Source organism: Eschrichtius robustus, chromosome 2 (genome assembly GCF_028021215.1).
Source record: "Eschrichtius robustus isolate mEscRob2 chromosome 2, mEscRob2.pri, whole genome shotgun sequence".
NCBI classification, from domain to species: domain Eukaryota; kingdom Metazoa; phylum Chordata; class Mammalia; order Artiodactyla; family Eschrichtiidae; genus Eschrichtius; species Eschrichtius robustus.
In genome coordinates, this window is record NC_090825.1 from 117950151 (window position 1) to 117970256 (window position 20106).

Sequence of the window (20106 nt, forward strand, 5' to 3'; positions counted from 1 at the left end):
GGGCAGAGGGGTAGTGATAACTTGTAATGCCTTTAAGCTTTGCAGCTCCAGCAGGCATTGCCCTCAGAGAGCTGGTCCCCAGCAACAGCAAGGATCTTTAATGACAGATATTTTCAGAGCAACTCAGTCCAGATTCCAAAAGAACTTGAAAAGTTCTTTTTCTCAGAGGCAGTCACCTTTGCAGTTGAGAAGGTCATTGCCTAACCTGGAGAAACATATTCAGGTCAAGCACTGGCTGGAGACTAGGGGCCTCGAGGGGAGGGTCATAAGAGAGCTCAGCGCCAGGAGGCCTGGAAATGAGCCTGTGGGTTGGAGAGAAGCCTCTCTCTGCCTCAGCGCTTGGAGCTTGTTACCCACAGTTATAGAAAGGACAGGGAGCAGAGATGGATGCTGTTCCACTCTCATCTCAGTGAGACCGGGAGCTTCCTCAGCAGTACGCTGCCTGGAAAGGTCTAACTCCAAGGCAGTGGGCTAGGTGAAGGATGGGAGAAGGCAGTCCTGAGGATGGCAGTACCAAAGGAAATAACATGCATAGTATTAAAATAGGAAATGGAGAGCTTTGTAGAAGTCAGACTCAAGAGGTTAACTACAGAAGGTTAGGGTGTGAGAAGGTAACTTTCAGGAACCAAATTTGGATGCACAAGACAACAGGAGTGATGAGAAGTTTATTGTTACTAGAGTCGTGGCCCTGGGCTGCTGAATCCCAAGCAGAGTACCCTAAGCCTCCAGATTATAGCTGCGATTGCATGTGAAAAACAACCAGACCACCTTTAAAAAGAAGGAAAGCCTGTCCTGTACAGAAAGTCTGAACAAACAAGTTTGTTGTTGATGGTCCAAGAAAGCCTGCCAGCTTGGGTTTACTTCCAACATTGGCCCAATCCCGTGTCCGGAGCTGTTGCTCTAGGTGACATTGTGGGCCAAGCTGAGTAGTGAGGTGACATTCCCCAAGTCACCTCTCTTATTTTCTTTGACTCTGCGTCGTAGATACTGTCTTACCCAAGCCCACATGTGTCATATGTCTGTTTCCGTAGTCACCTGGTGTCACCCAAAGGTCTGTGACAAAGCTAGAAGCTTCAGCCAGTGTAAATGACTTACGTTAGATGCACACCAAGCTCCATGTCAGAGTTCTGGGGGGAGAAGGGCATCACCAGATGTGTAAACAGCCCTGAGGTGGATGCCCTTGAGCCTGTGAGGCTGGCTCTGTGTGTGATGATGAGCAAGGAATATTAGAAGTTAGCAGAAGTTCCCTTCTCTCAGCTAATGCCTATTAGTAGGGAGGTGTGTGTGTCAGTTGGAGGGTCTTTGTCGTTGAAGTTTCAAAGTTTTTGAATCCTGTGCTGTTGCCCGCCTGGGTTGTAGAAATAGCATTTTAGAACAAGAGAAAGGAAGACTGTATAATAGCTGTTATTTATGGAGAACTGTGATAAGGACTTTACATGCATTGCGTCTTTAAACAAGAGAGAAGTGATTATTATTCCCATGTTCTAGATTAGGAAAATTGAGGCTCACAGGAATTAAATGACTTCCTTACAGTCATCCTTCCTTACATCTAGTAGGTGTTTTTTGCTCACTTTTATATTCCCGGTGTCAAGGCAGCTGTCTAGTACATGATGGTGCTTAAAAATATTTGTTGAACTCATCAGGGAATAGCAATGGCTGAGGCAATATCTGAACCCATGTCTGCCTGCTGCTGAACCCTATGCATTTAAATAACACACTACTGTTACTTTGTCCCACTTGCCAGGTGAAGCGAATAGTTGGGTAACTAGGAGAAGACTGTTCACTGTCTGAGTTCCAGGCCGACTGTAGGGGTCTATAGTACTTTCCCATTCCTGCTGTAATCAGTTTCCACAAACTTTGTGACTTAAAGCAATACAGATATATTATCTTACAGTTCTAGAGGTCAGAAGTACAAAATGGGTTTTACTGCTGCTAAAATGTAGGTAGGTTCCTGCCACTATGTAACAAGGATCCACTTTCCTTCAGTTTCTAATAATATGTTCCTCATTTCCATCTGAGCTGTCCCTGGCAGCACCTTTAATGTCCATATTTCTACAACAGTCTGTTCATGACAAGTTAGGTATTCCCCAAGACAATGTATGTTTTCTCTACCATACTCCTCACTTCTGAGTCCTCTCTGGCAGAGTCATTAATATCCATATTTCTACTAACAGTCTTTTCAAGGTAATCCAGGCAATTTCTCCATGCTCCTCAAAGTCCTCCAATCTCTGTCCACTGCCCAATTCCAAAGCCACTTTTACATTTTTACTTATTTGTAACAGCAACACCCCACTTCCAGATACCAAAATCTGTATTAGTTTCTAGGGCTGCCATAATGAATGACCACAAACTGGGTGATTTAAAACAATACAAATTTATTACCTTATAGTTCTGGAAACCAGAAGTCCAAAATGGGTTTTGCTGGGTTAACAATCAGCATGTTGGGGCTTCCCTGGTGGCTCAGTGGTTAAGAATCCACCTGCCAATGCAGGTGACACGGGTTCGAGCCCTGGTCCAGGAAGATCCCACATGCCGCGGAGCAACTAAGCCCGTGCACCACAACTACTGAGCCTGCACTCTAGAGCCCGTGAGCCACAACTGCTGAGGCCCGCGTGCCTAGAGCCCGAGCTCTGCTACAAGAGAAGCCACTGCAATGAGAAGCCTGCGCACCACAACGAAGAGTAGCCCCCGCTCACTGCAACTAGAGAAAGCCCGCGTGCAGCAACGAAGACCCACCCAAAAAGCAGCCAAAAAAAAAAAAAAAAAAAATCAGTGTGTTGGAAGGGCTGCATTCCTTCTGGAGGCTCTAGGGGAGGACCTTTTTCCTTGTCTTTTCCAGCTCTCAGGCTACCTTCATTTCTGGGCTCAGTGGCTCCTTGCTCCATCTTCAAAGCCAGCTACATAGCATCTGCAAATCTCACTCTGACTCCCCTGCCTCCCTCTTTCCCTAGTAAGGACCCTTGCGATTACATTGGGCCCACCTAGATAATCCAGGATTATCACTCTAGCACAAGATCCTTAATTTAATCACATCTGCAAAGTCTTTTTTACCATGTAACATAACATATTCACAGGTTTAAGGCGTTAGGACGTGGGAATCTCTGGGGCACCATTATCCTGCCTACCTCAGGGTCATTTATGTGCAGGCAGCAGTGGCTGTGTGTGTCTGTCTGTAAATTTCAGTAGAGACGAAGGTAAAATAAGGTGCATATTAGGACCCTGAAGAGGGTGTAGTCAGTGTGGACTAGACTTTTTTAAAAGGTATTAATTGCCAGAAGTTTGCTGGAGACTATTCATCACCCCCTTTCTCTCCATATCTTAGCTAATTAGCAACCGATGCATGGGGCCACCTGAGGAAATCAAAGTTCAGAATCAGGGTTATTATTGGTAAAGAAGTTCTGGAGAATACCACAGGGCCTCTAGCTCCCAAATGCAAGGGAAGAAAATCAAGAATGGCAGACCTCTCCCTTAGTAAGGAAGGGGAACTGTCCTGGTTCGATTGGCTGAGCTAGAGCAGAGAAAGAGAATTAATTAGGTAAGAGGTATGTCATGAAAGAACAGTAACTGTTGATGCTAATTTGGCGCAATCGGGAAACGCAATCCAGGGAATTCCCTGGCAGTCCAATGGTTAGGACTCCACACTTCAAATGCAGGGGGGGGCGGGTTTGATCCCTGGTCATGGAACTAAGATCTCATATGCCGCGTGGCGCAGCCAAAAAAAATTTTTTTTTTAAGTTAAATTAAAATAAATAAGTGAATAAAGGGCATGGTAGCTAGCAGAAAAGTCAGTCACTATTTCTAAATCTCACTTTTCCTCAGGGATGCCTCCTGTGTCAGGGGCAGGGTGGTTGTAGGCCAATTCTATGGATACACATGCATTCAGGATTTGTTTGTTTGTTTTTTAGGAGCATTTGCGTAACAAACCTATTCTCACACTAGCTACCTCCTTGAGATCCTAACAGGCTAAGCACTTCCAAAGCCTGGAGCATCTCAGCACCCTCAGCAGCTCTGACTGGAGACTAAATCACCCTCTTGCCTCTGACAGTGACTAGCCATGAGACCCATGGAAGATTCTCCTTGGAGGCCAGCATCCCCTAGAGGCTCCTTGTGTCACTAAGATGTCGATTCGACTGCTGTCCCTCAATCTGCAGCCAGTGGGGTTGTGTTTAGTCAATGATCAGTGTCATGTCAATTTCCCTCTGTTGGACCAAGTATAAATTGATTCTAAATATCTGCCTTGGGGAAATTTCTGTAGGGAAGATGAGCTTTTCAGTGTGCTGTCTCTAATTCTGGGCACTTAGAGATATAAATTAGTTTCCTTGGTCTTTTCTCACTCAGGGTCACAACCTTGCCTCCAAGATACTAGCTTTCTAAATGGTTGTGATTTGAAGGGCACTAGGAAGATCCTCACAAAACTCACCTAACAGGCAGGTCCCTAGAACTTTACCATTAACCACCACCACTAGAAGCATTCTCTTTTAAAATACCCATTCATTCATTCATTCATTGATTCATATCCTCTCTCTTCCTCCCTCCCTCCCTCCCTCTCTCTCTCTCTCTCTCACGCACACACACACACACACACACACACACACACATACACACACACACACACACACACATAAAGTATTAGACTATCCTGTCCAAGGGTACTCTCCTTGGCTTGGCTTCAGTGTAGAATTTGGTTGGAACTTCCTATAGTCATTAAACAAACATTTGTTAAGTACCTACTTATAGCCAGTCTTTGTTCTAGGTGATGTGAATACAATACTAAATATAACACAGTCCTGTCCTCATCATCTAGTGGGGGAGACAGAAATGTAAAGAAATAAGATGGAAATATTACAGTGTCAGGACCATAATAGTGCCATGTATAGGCAGGTCCAATAAGGAAGCTGGGACAAACCACCAGGGCCTGTCGGTCCAGAATGGGACCCAGAGTCTATCTATGTTGTAATCCATACAAACCCCATGTAAATATGGTCAGCTGGTTCATCTTTCCTGATAAGGACCTCTTAATTGTTTTCACAGGGCCCAAACCCTCCCTCAGCAACCATGAATGTTAGATATTGTGGGAGCCCAGAAGATGGAATTGGGAATTTAGGGGACCAGATCAAAGAGTATGTGACATTCAATACTGGGTATTGAAGGATGGTACGTAGAATGCGGGAAGAAAGAGAGTTCCAGACAAAGGGAACAATACATGCGCGTGTGTGAGCCTTAAACCCAGAAGGCATAATCTGGGTGAACAGAATGAGTGCATTTGATGGCCGGGGTAGGGTGGAGGACTGTTGGGAAATGAGATCAGAAAGGTAGACTGGAGTCCGATTTTGTTGAGCTTCAACAATCCTGCTAAAGAATTAGAACTTCCATTCAGTTGCTGGCAGTGGAGAGCCACCAGGTTGGTTGGTTTGTTTTTAAGAAAGGAGCCTCTGTTGAGCCTCCTTAGCTCCACTGAATCTGCAAAAATCATCCTGTAATGTGTCAAGACAAATTCATGAGCTATCAACTTACTGTTTTCTTCCACCTAAATCAGGGATTAGAAACTCTGAGTGTCTAGAAATGTGGGACCAAGAGGGTGATGAATGCAGCATTTTTGTAAAAAGGAGTGGCCTTGGAAATGTTCTTAGGTAACTCTGCTGGACTTGGTTTGATGGTGTCTAAGAAAATGTGGAGCGTGAAGGGAAGGCTTGTTTAAATTTTGCCTGTGTTAGCTTTTTAAGGGAGGTAGCATGGCATTGCACAGTGCCTCAGCTCCCTGTGGTACAACTTCATCATTGTGCCTCAGATTTATTAATGTGTAAAAAAGGAAAGACTGGAGGCTGCTGTAAGGATCAAGTGAGATGATGCCTGTGAAATGCTTAGCACGGTGCTTAGCTCATGGTAAGCACTCAAAAGTGTTACCATTTTCTCAGTTTAATACATCTGGCACTTAGCACAATACCTGGGACACAGTGAATAGGATTCACAACGTCTTTGCTAGATGAAATGGAATGGTCTTAGGGTGCACAGAGTCGGGGGATGGTGGTGGTGGAGAGGGTTCTCCCCGACGACACTCATTCTCCTGCCCGCCTCCCTGCAGTGTTCTGACAGCACCTCCGTTTTACACCCTCAATGCAGAGGTATCACGGTTTGTCTAGAAATGGTTGCTCAAGGCCGCAAAGTGACACAGCAACAGAGAGCCTGGGATTGCTGCTAAATCTTAAGAAGAGCAGATTGTGACAAAGTATGGGGTGGAGGGAAGAGAAGAAGACAGAGAAGAGAAAATGTGAAAACCTAACGAAAACCAGACGCAGTGTTCTCACTGAGTGACATGGTGATGCCTCGCCCAGTTTCAGGTGGGACAGGCAGGGTGAGACCACTGTGAAGAGTCACGGTCAGGTTGCGGTACTGAAGGAGGAGCCCAGCGGTGGGCTCTGGGGTCCAGGCAAGGCTGCTGCGTGGGGCCCGGCACTTGGAAAATGCCCTGTTTGGTTTAATACTATGCTTTCGCCGCCTTGAAGTTCTTAATCATTTTTTAACAAGGGGCCCCCCATTTTCATTTTGCAGTGGACCCTGCAAATTATGTAGCTGGTCCTGGGTGCAGGCTACCTGGGGCAGTGACATTTTGCCTCAGCTAGCTTTTGAGCTAGTTTTTGAATTTGCAGCTAATTAAGCAAGTAGGCTGGACTAGTATTCTTTTTAATCTCTCTGTCTCTAATTCTAAAAGGACAAAAATCATAACAAATTAAATCTGTAAAAACTAAAATAAAATGAGTAGGGGACTTCCCTGGCGGTCCAGTGGCTAAGACTCCATACTTCCACTGCAGGGGGCATGGGTTTGATTCCTGGTCAGGGAACTAAGATCCCACACGCCACGTGGCACAGCCAAAATAAATAAGTTAATTAATTAATTTTAAAAATGGGTAGCACCTTACTCCCTAACTTCAGTCATCCGCTACCAACAGTTTAGTGTGTATCCCCCAGATTTTTTGTACTGTAAAGTTTAAAGTACTGTATTATAAAATAATACGCAGTTACATTGTTGATGTAAATATTAAACAATACAGCATCATTTACGTGAAAATATTCAAGTTTCCCTCCGTTCCACTCCCCTTCAGTGAGGCAACCACCGTTAACAGTTTTGTCTGTATGCTTCAAATATATTTTTTAATTAATAAACTTTATTTCTTTAGAGCAGTTTTCGGTTCATAGCAAAATTGAGTGGAAAGTACAGAGAGTTCCCGTAAGCTCCTGTCCTCACACCTGCCCAGGCTCCGCCACTGTTGTTAACCAGCACCAGAGCGTGCATTTGTTACAGTTGATGAACCTATGCTGACACATCACTGTCACCCAGAGTCCAGAGTTTACACCAGGATTCAGTCTTCCAAATATTTTTCAAATTAATTTTTAATTACGTAATTGATGTATGAATGTTTTTTCTATGTCTATTAAAAAATATGTAGGCTTTCAAAAAGCAAAACGGGATAATATTATGCATATTAGTATATAGCTTGTTTTTATTTTTTAACAAATACCTTTCCAAGTCACTACATATAGACCTGCCTCATTCTTCTTTAATAAGGGCATACAGTGTTGTATGTCTATCTTATGTTATTTATCCAGTTTCCCATTGGTATATATGGTTTTTAAAAAATATTTATTTGGCTGCATCAGGTCTTAGTTGCGGCACGCAGGATCTTTCGTTGTGGCGCGCAGGCTCTTCCTTGTGGCACACGGGCCTCTCTCTAGTTGAGAGGCAGCACACGGGCTCAGTAGTTGTGGCATGTGGGCTCTCTAATTGTGACAGGCAGGTTTAGTTGCCCCGCAGCATGTGGGATCTTAATTCCCTGACCAGGGATCGACCCCCCATTCCCTGCATTGGAAGGCAGATTCTTAACCACTGGACCACCAGGGAAGTCCCTATTCGTTTTTTAAACAACGTACACATTCTTTTTTTTTTTTTAAATATTTATTTATTTATTTATTTAGGCTGCGCCTGGTCTTTGTTGCGGCACGCGGGATCTTTAGTTGCGGCATGAGGAATCTCTTAGTTGAGGCATGCGGGCTTCTTAGTTGCGGCATGCATGCGGGATCTAGTTCCCCGACCAGGGATTGATCCTGGGCCCCCTGCATTGGGAGCATGGAGTCTTACCCGCTGGACCACCAGGAAGTCCCCACATTCTTATACATATATCTTTTGCACTCCTAGTATTATATAGAATAAATTTTCAGAAGTGGGATTATTGGTTATAGGGTATGAACATATCAAATTGGAGCTCTCTTATCTGGGGTTGACTGCACTTGTTATACACTCCCTCTAACCCCCACCTCTCTGTCACTTAAACTCAGTGACATCATCTTCAAGGGACTTAGCCCTCAGGGTTGAGAATACTGGAGCACCGAAAGGAGAGAATTTACTTGTGAATAATAACAGTAATAGCTCACCAGCATTGAGCACTTAAACCATGTTTTGTGCACTCAAGCCAAGTATTGTTCTAAACACTTTACATGTATTAACTCCTTTAATCTGTATAACCACCCACAGAGATAAGGCTATTATTATACCCATTTTAATGCTTAGGAAACTGAGACACCTAGGGTTAAGTAAGGTCACACATCTGTCTAGTAAATGTTGGGGCCAGGATCTGAAGCAAGGCTCTTGTGCTCTTAACCTCTGCACACACTCTCTCTAGAGAGTTTAATGCCATAAAGATGTCAGAGTTTCTCTACCTTGTTTATTCCTTAAAACAATATTGCATTTATTCATTTACTTGTCTTTTTCTACACTGTAACTCTTTGAGGGCAGGGTACCTGTCCAAGTATTCTTCATAACCCTATACCCTAATTCCTAGCACCATGTCTGATTTATTGTACATAATAAATAAATTTAGTTGAATGGATAACAATGCCTCTGGGAGGTAGCTACTATATCCATTTTACAGATAAAGAAACTACAAGTCACTGTCACCCAAACAGTGCAGTAGAAAAGACTGGAAAGCGGAATCGTGGAGCTGCAATTTGAACCCAAGGCTTTTGATACCTAATCCAGGCTGCTGTCCACCTTGCCTGAGCTGCCTCCTTCCTGCCTGTTTCTGAGGGCTCTGGAGAATGGCTCCCTACCTAGCAACTGTTTCTAAGCTGGAAGACTCACAGCTAGCCAGTTTTAATGATCCCTGGGAGGGGCAGAGCCTGATGGGAGGAGGGCCCCTGGAAAATAGTTTGTGGAAGTACTGCAACCAGGAATCAGTTGTTAGAGGAGTCAGGTTCCTTAGAGGACTACCGCGTAGTAATAATACGTATCCTCTATTTCGGCTTCTGCATGCCAAATGTTATTCTGTGTGATTTATGAGCATTGTCTCCTTTTAATGATCACAATCCCATTAGATGGATATGGTTATCTTTGTTTTACATGTGAAAGAATACTGAGAGGTTGAGTGACTTGCTCAAGGTTACACAACAAATAAGTGCTAAGGCTGAGATTCAACTCAAAATGTGTGACCCCCAAACGTTCATTTTAAGCATTCTGCTACCCCAGGTTATAACAGCAGCTGGGGCAGGGGACATTGTAAGAAGAAATTGCCCTCCCAAGACCCTGGAGGACTTTAGTGACGAGAAAATAAGGTAGAGAAAACCACGCAGCCTGAGCCCTCCTAGCTGACGGGGTCACAGAAAGAAGAAATGTTATTTTATTTTGTTTTTTTAGCTGGCTGTGGAGAGCTAGGAAGATTTGAGACCAACCATTCCAATTTTTGAATCTGGGTTCTCAGCACGTGGTGTCTTTATAGTCAACCTAGAAATGGCAGAGTTATTTTGGGCACAAAGCAAGAGCTATGGCTTTAAAAATATGCCACTGCATTTATCTCTTCCGCTCCAAGATTACTGAAAATTAGCCCAGCTGTGGCCTGAGGCACCAAACAGCCGCACAGTCTTCTTCCAGCTCATTCAACCCACCCTAAGCGGGCGAAACACCCAGAAGTGGCAGCCTCTGGGGAGTGGCTATCGGATTAGTTTCCCATCACCAAGCCTACCTTCTGATCACACACACACACACCATCCCTTCCCAGCTACTGCAGGGATCAGGATGCTAGGCCTGTGAGTCAGCTCAGCTCTGTCTTCTCCCCCATCCCCAAGGCTTCAATAGAAGTAAAAAATAATAATAATTCTAATATTGAGCTGAGGAGTCAGTACAAGAATAATTTTTCAGCTTTATTACCAAATCACTGTTTGATTCAGGGCAGACAATCTTGTGGTAATTCAAGCCTTCACTTTCCTTATCTATAAAATGGAAATCTTAAAAATATATTTTTTTAATAATATATATATATAAAATATATGTATATGCAAAGTGCCTAATAAAGTGCCTAAGAAAGTACCTGGCCCATAATAAGCAATCGATTGATATTCCTTAAACGAGTGAATCTTCTGCTACTCTGATCTTACTAACAAGTAAAATGTGATGAGCTTTTACTTTATGCTAGGCACTGTGTTATGTGCTCTCTAAGGATAATTACATTTAATCCTGTAACAACCCTGTGAGGTGGATGGTATTATTCCTTTACACATGAAAACTGAGGCCCAGAGATAATTAATTTGCTAAACATCACGTAATTTACATGATGTAGCCAGATTTAAGCCTAGTATTCTGATTATAGAGCCTAAAGTCTTAAAGAGAACAGGGAGTATATTTTTACATTCCCCTGTTTCCATGGCAAATTCTTTCCACTGTCAGTTGAAGGACTAAGAAGCAGTGGGGAAATGCCCAGGTGGTTTTAGCTTTCTTTCCCTGTCTCTGATCCTGGACAGGATTTGGGTTTCCAGCCATCATCCTCCTGTGTTTTGTGGGCTGTAATTACTCAGATTTACTTTGCCCAATTCATAAAGGATCGAGTGAGGGAGAGGAGGCAGAGCTTGTCCAAGCAGTCCACAAACCCTACAGATGGTGGGATAGGGGGTGGGGAGGGAGCGAGATATGTTTTACATCCTGGTCTTTCAGTGGGTTTGATGGCAGATGCTTTTTGCGTTTTGGTCTGAGCATGTATAATTCTACAATCTGCCAAGTTCTGGTAGAGAAAGAGAGGGAGAGACAGAGAGAGAAAGACAGACAGACACACACACACACACACACACACACACACACACACACACACACACACACACACACACACACACACACACACACACACAGAAGAAATGGTTGCTCAAAGCCACAGAAGGCTCAAATGAAATTGGAGCTGCTTGAAGGGCCGCAGTGGCTGGAGGGGTGGGAAAGGAGTCCAGGAGAAGCGAGGTGTCCCTGTGCAGAAAGCCTGGGTGTTCACTTGCAAACCCAGAATCTGCACAGCCTTCCGTGCCCTGACCCTTCCCTGCGCGGCCAGAGGCAGCAGCAGAAGCAGCAGCCAGCGCCGGAGAGCAAGCAGTCCAGGGGAGCTGCCTGGTGGGGCCGGAAACGGCTGTAATCATTTAATAGCCTTTGCTGGCTGCACGGACCTAGCGGAGTGGGCGGTAGGCAGGCTCCAGAGTGCTGTCTGGCAAGATGGTCCCCGGCTTTAATCAAAATGATGGGTTTTCTGGAAGCTCTTTATTAACCTCAGCACCAGAATCCCAGAGATGGTAACAAAGGGATGAATGGGGAGCGAAGGGGAGGGGCGGCAACCTGCCGGCTGGGCTGCGATTTTCCGGAGCTGAGCGCTCCCTCCCGCAGTCCCACCCCTCCCCCCACCGCCACACTTCTTTCTATTGATTCTCGCTTAGAGGCTCCTGCCTGCATCGCCGTCTCCCAAATGGTGACTAAACAGATACAGCCAGAGCCATTGCTACATTTGTATAATGCTTCAGGGTTTTCAAAGGGCCTTCATATACAGCTCAGGATGTGGGTCTCGTTCGTAACTGGAGTGGGACTACCTAGATTTGAGTCCCAGACTCCACCAGTTAGTAACCCTGTGACGATTGGTCTTCAGTCTCTTCATTTATAAAACCAACGTATCTATAAAGCAGACATGGATATTGGCAATATCTACTTCCTATGGTTCCTGTGAGGAGTAAAAATTATATAGCATATGCAGATCCGCTTAGCCCAGTGCCTAGCACATAGGAAGGCAGAGTAAATGTTAACTAATTCATAACCCTGATGAAGACAGGAAGGTGATCACCTCCATTTTATGCCTGAGGCAACTGAGGCTCAGAGTCGTTTATGTAAATTGCCCAGGACTATGTACCATTAAGTGATAGAACCAGGGCAAGCCCTCAAGTTCAGAAGAGCAAAGCAAGAGGAGGAGAGGAAAAGAGGATTAAAAATCCTCCAACATTCTCCAGCCTTGCCCCTCTAAGAACTTTCCTGAAAGTACTATTCTTGGTCAAAATGACTGTGGGTTGTTCTGTTAGGGGAAGTCTGTGTAAATCAGATAAACCTCTCCTGGCCTTAGTTGATTGTCCAGAGCAGATTAGAATAGGGGTTGGGGGTAGGTTTACAAGTGTGGCATTTGCTTCACAATCTTCAGGACCTTCCCTGGCATCTGCACTGGTAAAGCCTCCAGCTCAATTGTTCCCAGTCACTGAGGCTAAACTCCAGCCAGAGTTAGTTTAGAATGAAAGAAGAAAGTAGGGAATGTTGCCCAAAAGACCCTGGGCAGTGTCTAAGGGAAGTGCCTAAAGTGGGTTATTGGATTAGGTGAAGTGGTCAGCTACCCCCATAAGGCAGTTTTTAAAGCTGCAGATCTATATGCCTTTGTAAAACAAAAGTGTATGTTGTTCACATTTTTACGTGTATCCCTACCTACTGTGGAGAAATCAGCCAATTTAAAAAAAAAGGCAAAACCTTTTACTATAATTATGATCATACTCTATTAAACTTTCAAATTCCATTGGGTTGTAATCTGAATGTCAGGGAAGGGCTGATCCTCCGCCGCTTGATGTCTCTCAGAATTCCTCCTTCTAGGCTCTAGTAGATCCATTCATTTGGGTCGTGGCTGTGTCTCAGTCTTGCCTTTGTGAGCCAGTGAGCTGGGTCCCTGGGAGCAGAGGCGAGGGGACCTGTGGGAGGTCCCAGGAGGGGGGGAGGGAGACAGCACTGAAAGAAGAAACATTCCCTTGACTGACCTGAGACTGGCCCTGGGCTGGGGTTAGGGGCAGAAAAGGTGCATCTTCCTTTCTCATCTTTTCCTCATCTTCCTTTTTCATCTTTCTCATGAGATATTCTCATCAAGGAGTATCGCCTTGATTCTGCCCCAAAGTCACAGCACTTTATAAGCGAAGGTGGTCAAGGGCTTCAGTGCTCTTGGCCTAAAGGGACTCAGATTTAGGAGGTCAGTAAATGTTGTTTGTCACAGCCTTAAGATATTATTTCACCTGAATGAACCCTCAGAGATGTTTGCACACACATCAGCCAGAACAGGTTGGGTACAAGGATCTGGGAGGCACTGGAGAAACCAGATCTTGTTCTGCTCTGCAGAAGCTGAACATGAGGAGGATGCACCTGAATTCTTCTTGGAGTGGAGGCTGAATCAGACCCAACCAAGGCTCCCAGCAAAGGCCGAAGAAGCTCAGTGACATGTAAAAGAAGCTCATCAACTCTTAGGGATCCTGCTGTGAGAGGCTCCCTCCGCCTATAGGCACGGCCATTAAGGTCCTTTAACTCTGCAAGATAAAAATATCTCTGAACTCTGCATCTCCAGATGACAGTCCTAGAGGCCTCATACAGAGTCCTGGCTGTGGTCAGAAAAATTTCCATCTTGGACTCTGTGAGAGCAACTAAAGGACTACAGAGTGGTGTTGAAACCCAGTTCTCCTAGACGCCAAGTCAGAGGCTTTTAAATGCATTTCTCACTTTTGTCTCAGTCTCTCAGGGGCAGGGCCTGTATTTGAAAGGTCAACAGGCAGATTCTGGCTGAGCTCAATTGCAGATTTGATTATCTTAGACGAATCAAAGAAATCAGTCTCAGAGAAAAAATATCTATAGCCCTATGTCCAAAGAGCTATAGTGTCAGCTCTGCCAGGGGAAGCATGGTGTAGCAAAGGGGTTTATGGGAGAAAAGAAACTCTCCTACTCCCTTTCCCTACAGTCTGCTGGTATTTGGACTAAATTTGCAATATCCTTACCCTGCTGTCCTAGCCCTGAGAGCTGCGCCATGTATAGTTGCCCATGTGTGATTCCATTTATTGAGCTCTTTCATTTGTGCTGGAGTCAGCCTCAGCACTTCACATGCATTTCCTGCTTGTCTTTAGGGACTCCAGAGTGCGGCAATGGAAAGTTATTTGATCTGCTAAGGAGTGGGCACCACTTCCATTTCTCACATCAGTCCTTTCATTCATCCATCCAGCAAGTATTTATCAAACACCTGCTATGGGCCAGGAATTGTGCTAGACACTGGCTACACACTGGTGAATAAAACAGATATATTTCCTTATAGAATAGATTACTAAAAAGAACCTGCTGTATAGCACGGGGAACGTACTCAATACTCTGGCGTATATGGGAAAAGAATCTAAAAAAAAAAGAGTGGATATATCTGTATGTATAACTGATTCACTTTGCCATACACCTGAAACACAACACTGTAAATCAACTGTACTCCAGTAAAAATTTTTTTTAAAATTAAAAAATACATACATATTTTCTGCTTCTCTGGACCTTACAGTGATAAGAGATAGGTGTGAAGGGGGTCCTGCTTGGCTAGGATGGTCATAGAATGCCTCTCTGAAGAGATTTCAATTAAGCACAGACTTGAAGAATGAGGAGTCATGCTAAGCATGGAGGGGAGACCATTCTAGGCAAAAAGAAACCGTATGTATACAGATTTTGAGGCAAAAAACAATCCCAAGGGGTGTTGAGGAATTGAAAGAAAACCTGTGTGGCTGGAGGATAGTGGTAAGAGGGACACTTGTAGGTGAAATTGGAGAATAAAAAATAACAGGCTATTGAAGGGCTTTGTATACCATGTTAAGGAGTTTGATTTTTTTTTCCTCTCAAGGCAATAGAAAACCTTCAAATAATTTTAAGCAAGGGGAGTGATATAAAATAATTTCTATTTTTTAAAGGATTTTTACTGTGTGCATGTTATACTTCAGTATTTTAAAAACGGAGAAAGACTTTAAGGAATAAAGATGACTCTGGCTATGTGTGGAAGGTTAGAGAGAGGCAAAAGTAGAAGCAGGCTGAACAAGGAGGAAGCTATTGTTGTAATTCACATACAAGATAATCGTGTCCTGAAAAAAGGTAGCAGCAGTGAAAATGAGAAGAGGACAAAGTCTAGATATGTTTAGGAGGCTGAAATGACAGGTGTTGGTATATTATAAATGAAGAATAGAGAAAAATGAATAATGGCTCTGAAGCTTCTGCCTTGAGCATTGGAGTGAATGGCATATCATCGATTGAGATGAGAGATTTAGAAGGGAATAGAGGAGAGGAATCATGAGTTTGATTTCAGATTCCTTCAGTTTGAGTTGCCCATGAGACTGCCAAGAGGAGATACCAGATAGGCAGTTGGATACATGAGATTGGAGAGACCTGTGGGCTTTAAGTATACATTTGTATCTCGTCAGCATATTTAGATGGTTTGTTTACCCATGGACAGGCTGAGATTCCAAAAGGAGAGAGTGAAGAGAAAGAAGAAGAAAAGGTCTAGGGCCAAACCCAAGGAAGCTGCAATACATAGGTAAAGAGAATCCTGCGAGGAAACTGACAAAGAACAGCCAGAGAGAATGGTCAGGAGAATGGTTTGATAAGGAACTCATAAAAAAATAAGTGTTTCAAGAAGGGGATTACTAATGCTGCTGAGAAGTTCAATAAGATGAAGACTAAAATGTGACCACTGGCTTTGGAAGTAATATAATCAGTGAGCTTGCCATGAGCAATGTTAGAAAAGTAGTGCTCAAGGATGCCAAATTAGAGGAGATTGAGAAGTGGTGGAAGGTAAGGAGATGGAAGTAGCAGATGTAGAGAATCCCAAACTACAATCAAACGTAAACTGTTTATCTGGCAGAACTTTTCATGGCTCCACCAAAGAAGCAGTGTCAGATACATGAACACTGCTGTGATGCCAAAAGGTTTCAACGTCATGGCCACTGGGATCACTTCGCTCAGAGAGACCATTACTCTTCTTCTCTAGCTCTGACCTCTACTCTTCTAGAAGTCATTGGTATACTTTATGGTGTGTCTTCCAACCAGACTCTTGGGAAAGTCTTGCACTGGAAGCCCCTGTGGATGCATAATCATTTTCTCAAGTCTCAGCGCAAATTTCACCTCTCTTCTGGAATCTCAATTGACTTTCTCAAGTGTAATAATTTTTGCCTCTCGGTCCTATAATACTTTACATGTACCTATATATATCTTATCTTTTATTTTTAATTGAGATATAATTGACACATAATATTATATTAGTTCCAGGTGTACAACATGATTTACTATTTGTATACATAGTAAAATGATCACAATAAGACTAGTTAACATCTGTCACTATATATAGTTACAAAAAAACTTTTTTATTATGATGAGAACTTTTAAGATCTATTCTCTTACCAGCTTTCAAGTATGCAATACAGTATTATTAACTGTAGTTACCATACTGTACATTACATCCCATGACTTATTTATTTTATAACTGTAAGTCTGGACCTTTTGGCACCCTTCACTACCACCACCACCATCTAGCAACCACCAATCTGTGCTCTGTAGCTATAAGCTTGTTTTTTTGTTTGTTTTTTTAGAGTCCACATATAAGTGAGATCATATGGTATTTGTCTTTCTCGGTGTTATTTTGTCAAATATTTAAATATTGACTTATTTCACTTAGCGTAATGCCCTCGAGGTCCATTCATGTTGTCACAAATGGCAAGATGTCATTCTTTTTTATGGCTGAATTTTTTTTTTTAATATTTATTTATTTATTTATTTATTTTTGGCTGTGTTGGGTCTTCTGTGCGAGGGCTTTCTCTAGTTGCGGCGAGTGGGGGCCACTCTTCATCACGGTGCGTGGGCCTCTCACTGAACTGGCCTCTCTTGTTGCGGAGCACAAGCTCCAGACGTGCAGGCTCAGTAGCTGTGGCTCACGGGCCTAGTTGCTCCGCAGCATGTGGGATCTTCCCAGACCAGGGCTCGAACCCGTGTCCCCTGCATTGGCGGGCAGATTCTCAACCACTGCGCCACCAGGGAAGCCCCCTGAATTTTGTATATATATAAAATTCAGCTGTGTGTGTGTGTGTATGTGTATCACATTTTCTTTATCCATTCATCCATCAATGGACACTTAAATTGCTTCCATATCTTGGCTGTTGTAAGTAATGCTGCAATGAACATGGGGGTACATATATCTTTTCAAGGTAGTGTTTTTGCTTTCTTTAGATACATACCCAGAAGTGGAATTGCTGGATCATATGCTAGCTCTATTTTTAATTTTTTGAGGAACCTCCATACTCTTTTCCATAGTGGCTACACCAATTTACATTCCCACCAACAGTAGACAAGGGGTCCCTTTTCTCCATACCCTCACCAGCACTTGCTATTTCTAGTTTTTTTGATAACAGCCATTCTAACAGGTGTGAGGTGATAGCTCATTGTGGTTTTGATTTGTATTTCTCTGATTAGTGACATTGAGCACCTCTTCACGTACCTGTTGGCCATCTGTATGTCTTCTTTGGAAAAATGTCTATTCAGATTTTCTTTCCATTTTTCAATCAGATTGTTTGGAGTTTTTTTAATATTGAATTCTATGACTTCTTTATATATTTTGGATACTAACCCCTTATCAGATATAGGATTTGCAAATATTTTCTCCCATTCTGTAGGTCGCCTTTTCATTTCGTTGGTTTCCTTCTTTGTGCAGAAGCTTTTTAGTTTGATGTAGTATCATATGTTTATTTTTGCTTTTGTTGCTTTTGTTATCAGATTCAAAAAAATCATTGCTAAGACTGATAGTAAAGAGCTTACTGCTTATGATTTCTTCTAGGAGTTCTATGGTTTCAGGTCTTATGTTCAAGTTTGTAATCCATTTTGAGTTAATTTTTGTGTATGGTGTAAGATAGAGGCCCAGTTTCATTCTTTTATATGTGGCTGTCCATTTCTTCCAACATCATTTATTGAAGACACTGTCCTTTTCCCATTGTATATTCTTGGCTTGTTTGCCATAAATTAACTGACCATTTTTGCATGAGTTTATTTTTGGGCTCTGTATTCTCTTCCATGATTTGTGTGTCTTTTTATGCCATACTGTTTTGATTACTATAGCTTTGTAATATAGTTTAGAAGCTTGGTGCCTCCAGCTTTGTTCTTCTTTCTCAAGAATTCTTTGGCTGGGGCTTCTCTGGTGGTCCAATGGTTAAGACTCCATGTTTCCACTGCAGAGGGCACAGGTTTGATCCCTGGTAGGGGAATTAAGATCCCGCATGCCACACCGCATGCATGCATGCATAAATAAATAAATCTAAAAAATAAAATAAAAAAATGCATTGGCTACTGGGTTCTTTTGTGGTTCCATACAAATTTTAGGATTGTTTGTTCTATTTCTGTGGAAAATGCCATTGGAATTTTGATAAGGATTGCATTGGATCTATAGATTGCTTTGGGTAGTATGGGCATTTTAACAATATTAATTCTTCCAATCCATGAGCATGGAATATCTTTCCATTTGTTTCTATCTCCTTCAATTTCTTTCATAAATGTCATAAAGTTTCCAGTGTACAGGTCTTTCGTCTTCTTGGTTAAATTTATTCCTAGGTATTTTATTGCATATTCTGCTTTAATCAAGTACGTTTCCTGCCTCACTCCCAGGCAGGGTAATCACAACCAGATATTCTTTTTTTTTTTTTTAACATCTTTATTGTAGTATAATTGCTTTACAATGGTGTGTTAGTTTCTGCTTTTTAACAAAGTGAATCAGTTATACATATACATATGTTCCCATATCTCTTCCCTCTTGCATCTCCCTCCCTCCCACCCTCCCTATCCCACTCCTCTAGGTGGTCACAAAGCACCGAGCTGATCTCCCTGTGCTATGTGGCTGCTTCCCACTAGCTATCTATTTTACATTTGGTAGTGTATATATGTCCATGCCACTCTCTCACACAACCAGATATTCTTTAGAAAATTCTTCACAAAGAACCAAAAATATGTTACTAGAAACCTAGATTTCTGGACCCTCTGGTGAAAAAAATCTGCCTTCCTGCTTGTTTCCAAACATTGGCCTTGCCCTAGGCTTGAAGAAATAACTCACGATTTCATGGGGGCCATGACCATCTGTGCAGCCTCTCCTGTGTTCAGGCTCCTGGTGTGGCATATGGAAAGCATATGTTGACTCTGTGACTGACTTGCGATGGTTTGTCTTGCAGAACCAGAGGCAGGAGAGGTGTCCCCTCCAGTCGGTGCTGGTGTCAACAGCAACAGCTGGACCTTTAAATACGGACCAGGCAACCCCAAACAATCTGGTCCCGGTGAGTTGCCAGACAAATTCATTATCCCAGGATCTCCTGCAATCATCTCCATCCGGCAGGAGCCTACTAACAGCCAAATTGACAAAAGTGACTTCATAACCTTCGGCAAAAAGGAGGAGACCAAGAAAAAGAAGAAAAAGAAGAAGGGTAACAAGACCCAGGAGAAAAAAGAGAAAGGGAACAGCACGACTGACAACAGTGACCAGTGAGGTCATCTAATGGAAACAAGCCACTTAGCCAGTTTTTGTAATAATGGCAAATCTCTCCCATGTAGCAACTCCCTACTCCTTTTCCTATCCACATGAGCCCTTTCTTATAGACCTCAGAAATCTGCAGAAAGTTCCCTATGTCTGTCTAGATCACATTTAACAAGTTTTGTCTTAAAAGCTTTACTAAGTCTGGTGTTAACTCTCTCTCTCCACTCTGGCTTGTTTTCAGAACCTAAAAAGCAGACCCAAGTCTCCTTTCTCCTCCGCCACAAAGGAGAGGCTTCCCAGCCCCGCCAGTGAGAGGTTGGACTCTCTGCCCTGTGCTCCGGGGATCCTGTCTTGATGACACTTTCAGGGCAGGCTGAAAGGTTTTGAGATTGAGCAGCTTGAGTGTCTGTGGCCGCTGGGTATGTGTGGCCACCGGGGAATATGTTGGCTGGGATGGGCCAGATTAGACTAGGAGGGCTGGGAAACAAAGGCAAATCAACAGTGGGAA

The 20106-nt window shown here is 43.2% G+C and overlaps 1 protein-coding gene across 2 annotated transcripts in view; it reads left to right on the top strand.

The window, feature by feature from the left end:
• LOC137759609 (protocadherin alpha-13) overlaps window positions 1-19900 on the top strand; it is a 152143-nt gene extending 132243 nt beyond the window's left edge. For both annotated transcript variants that reach the window (XM_068536035.1, XM_068536036.1), the window contains exon 4: window positions 19300-19900. In XM_068536035.1, the coding sequence (XP_068392136.1) occupies window positions 19300-19610 (311 nt within the window). In that variant the 3' untranslated portion in view covers window positions 19611-19900. The remainder of the gene's footprint in view (window positions 1-19299) is intronic.
• The last annotated feature ends 206 nt before the right edge of the window (window positions 19901-20106 follow it).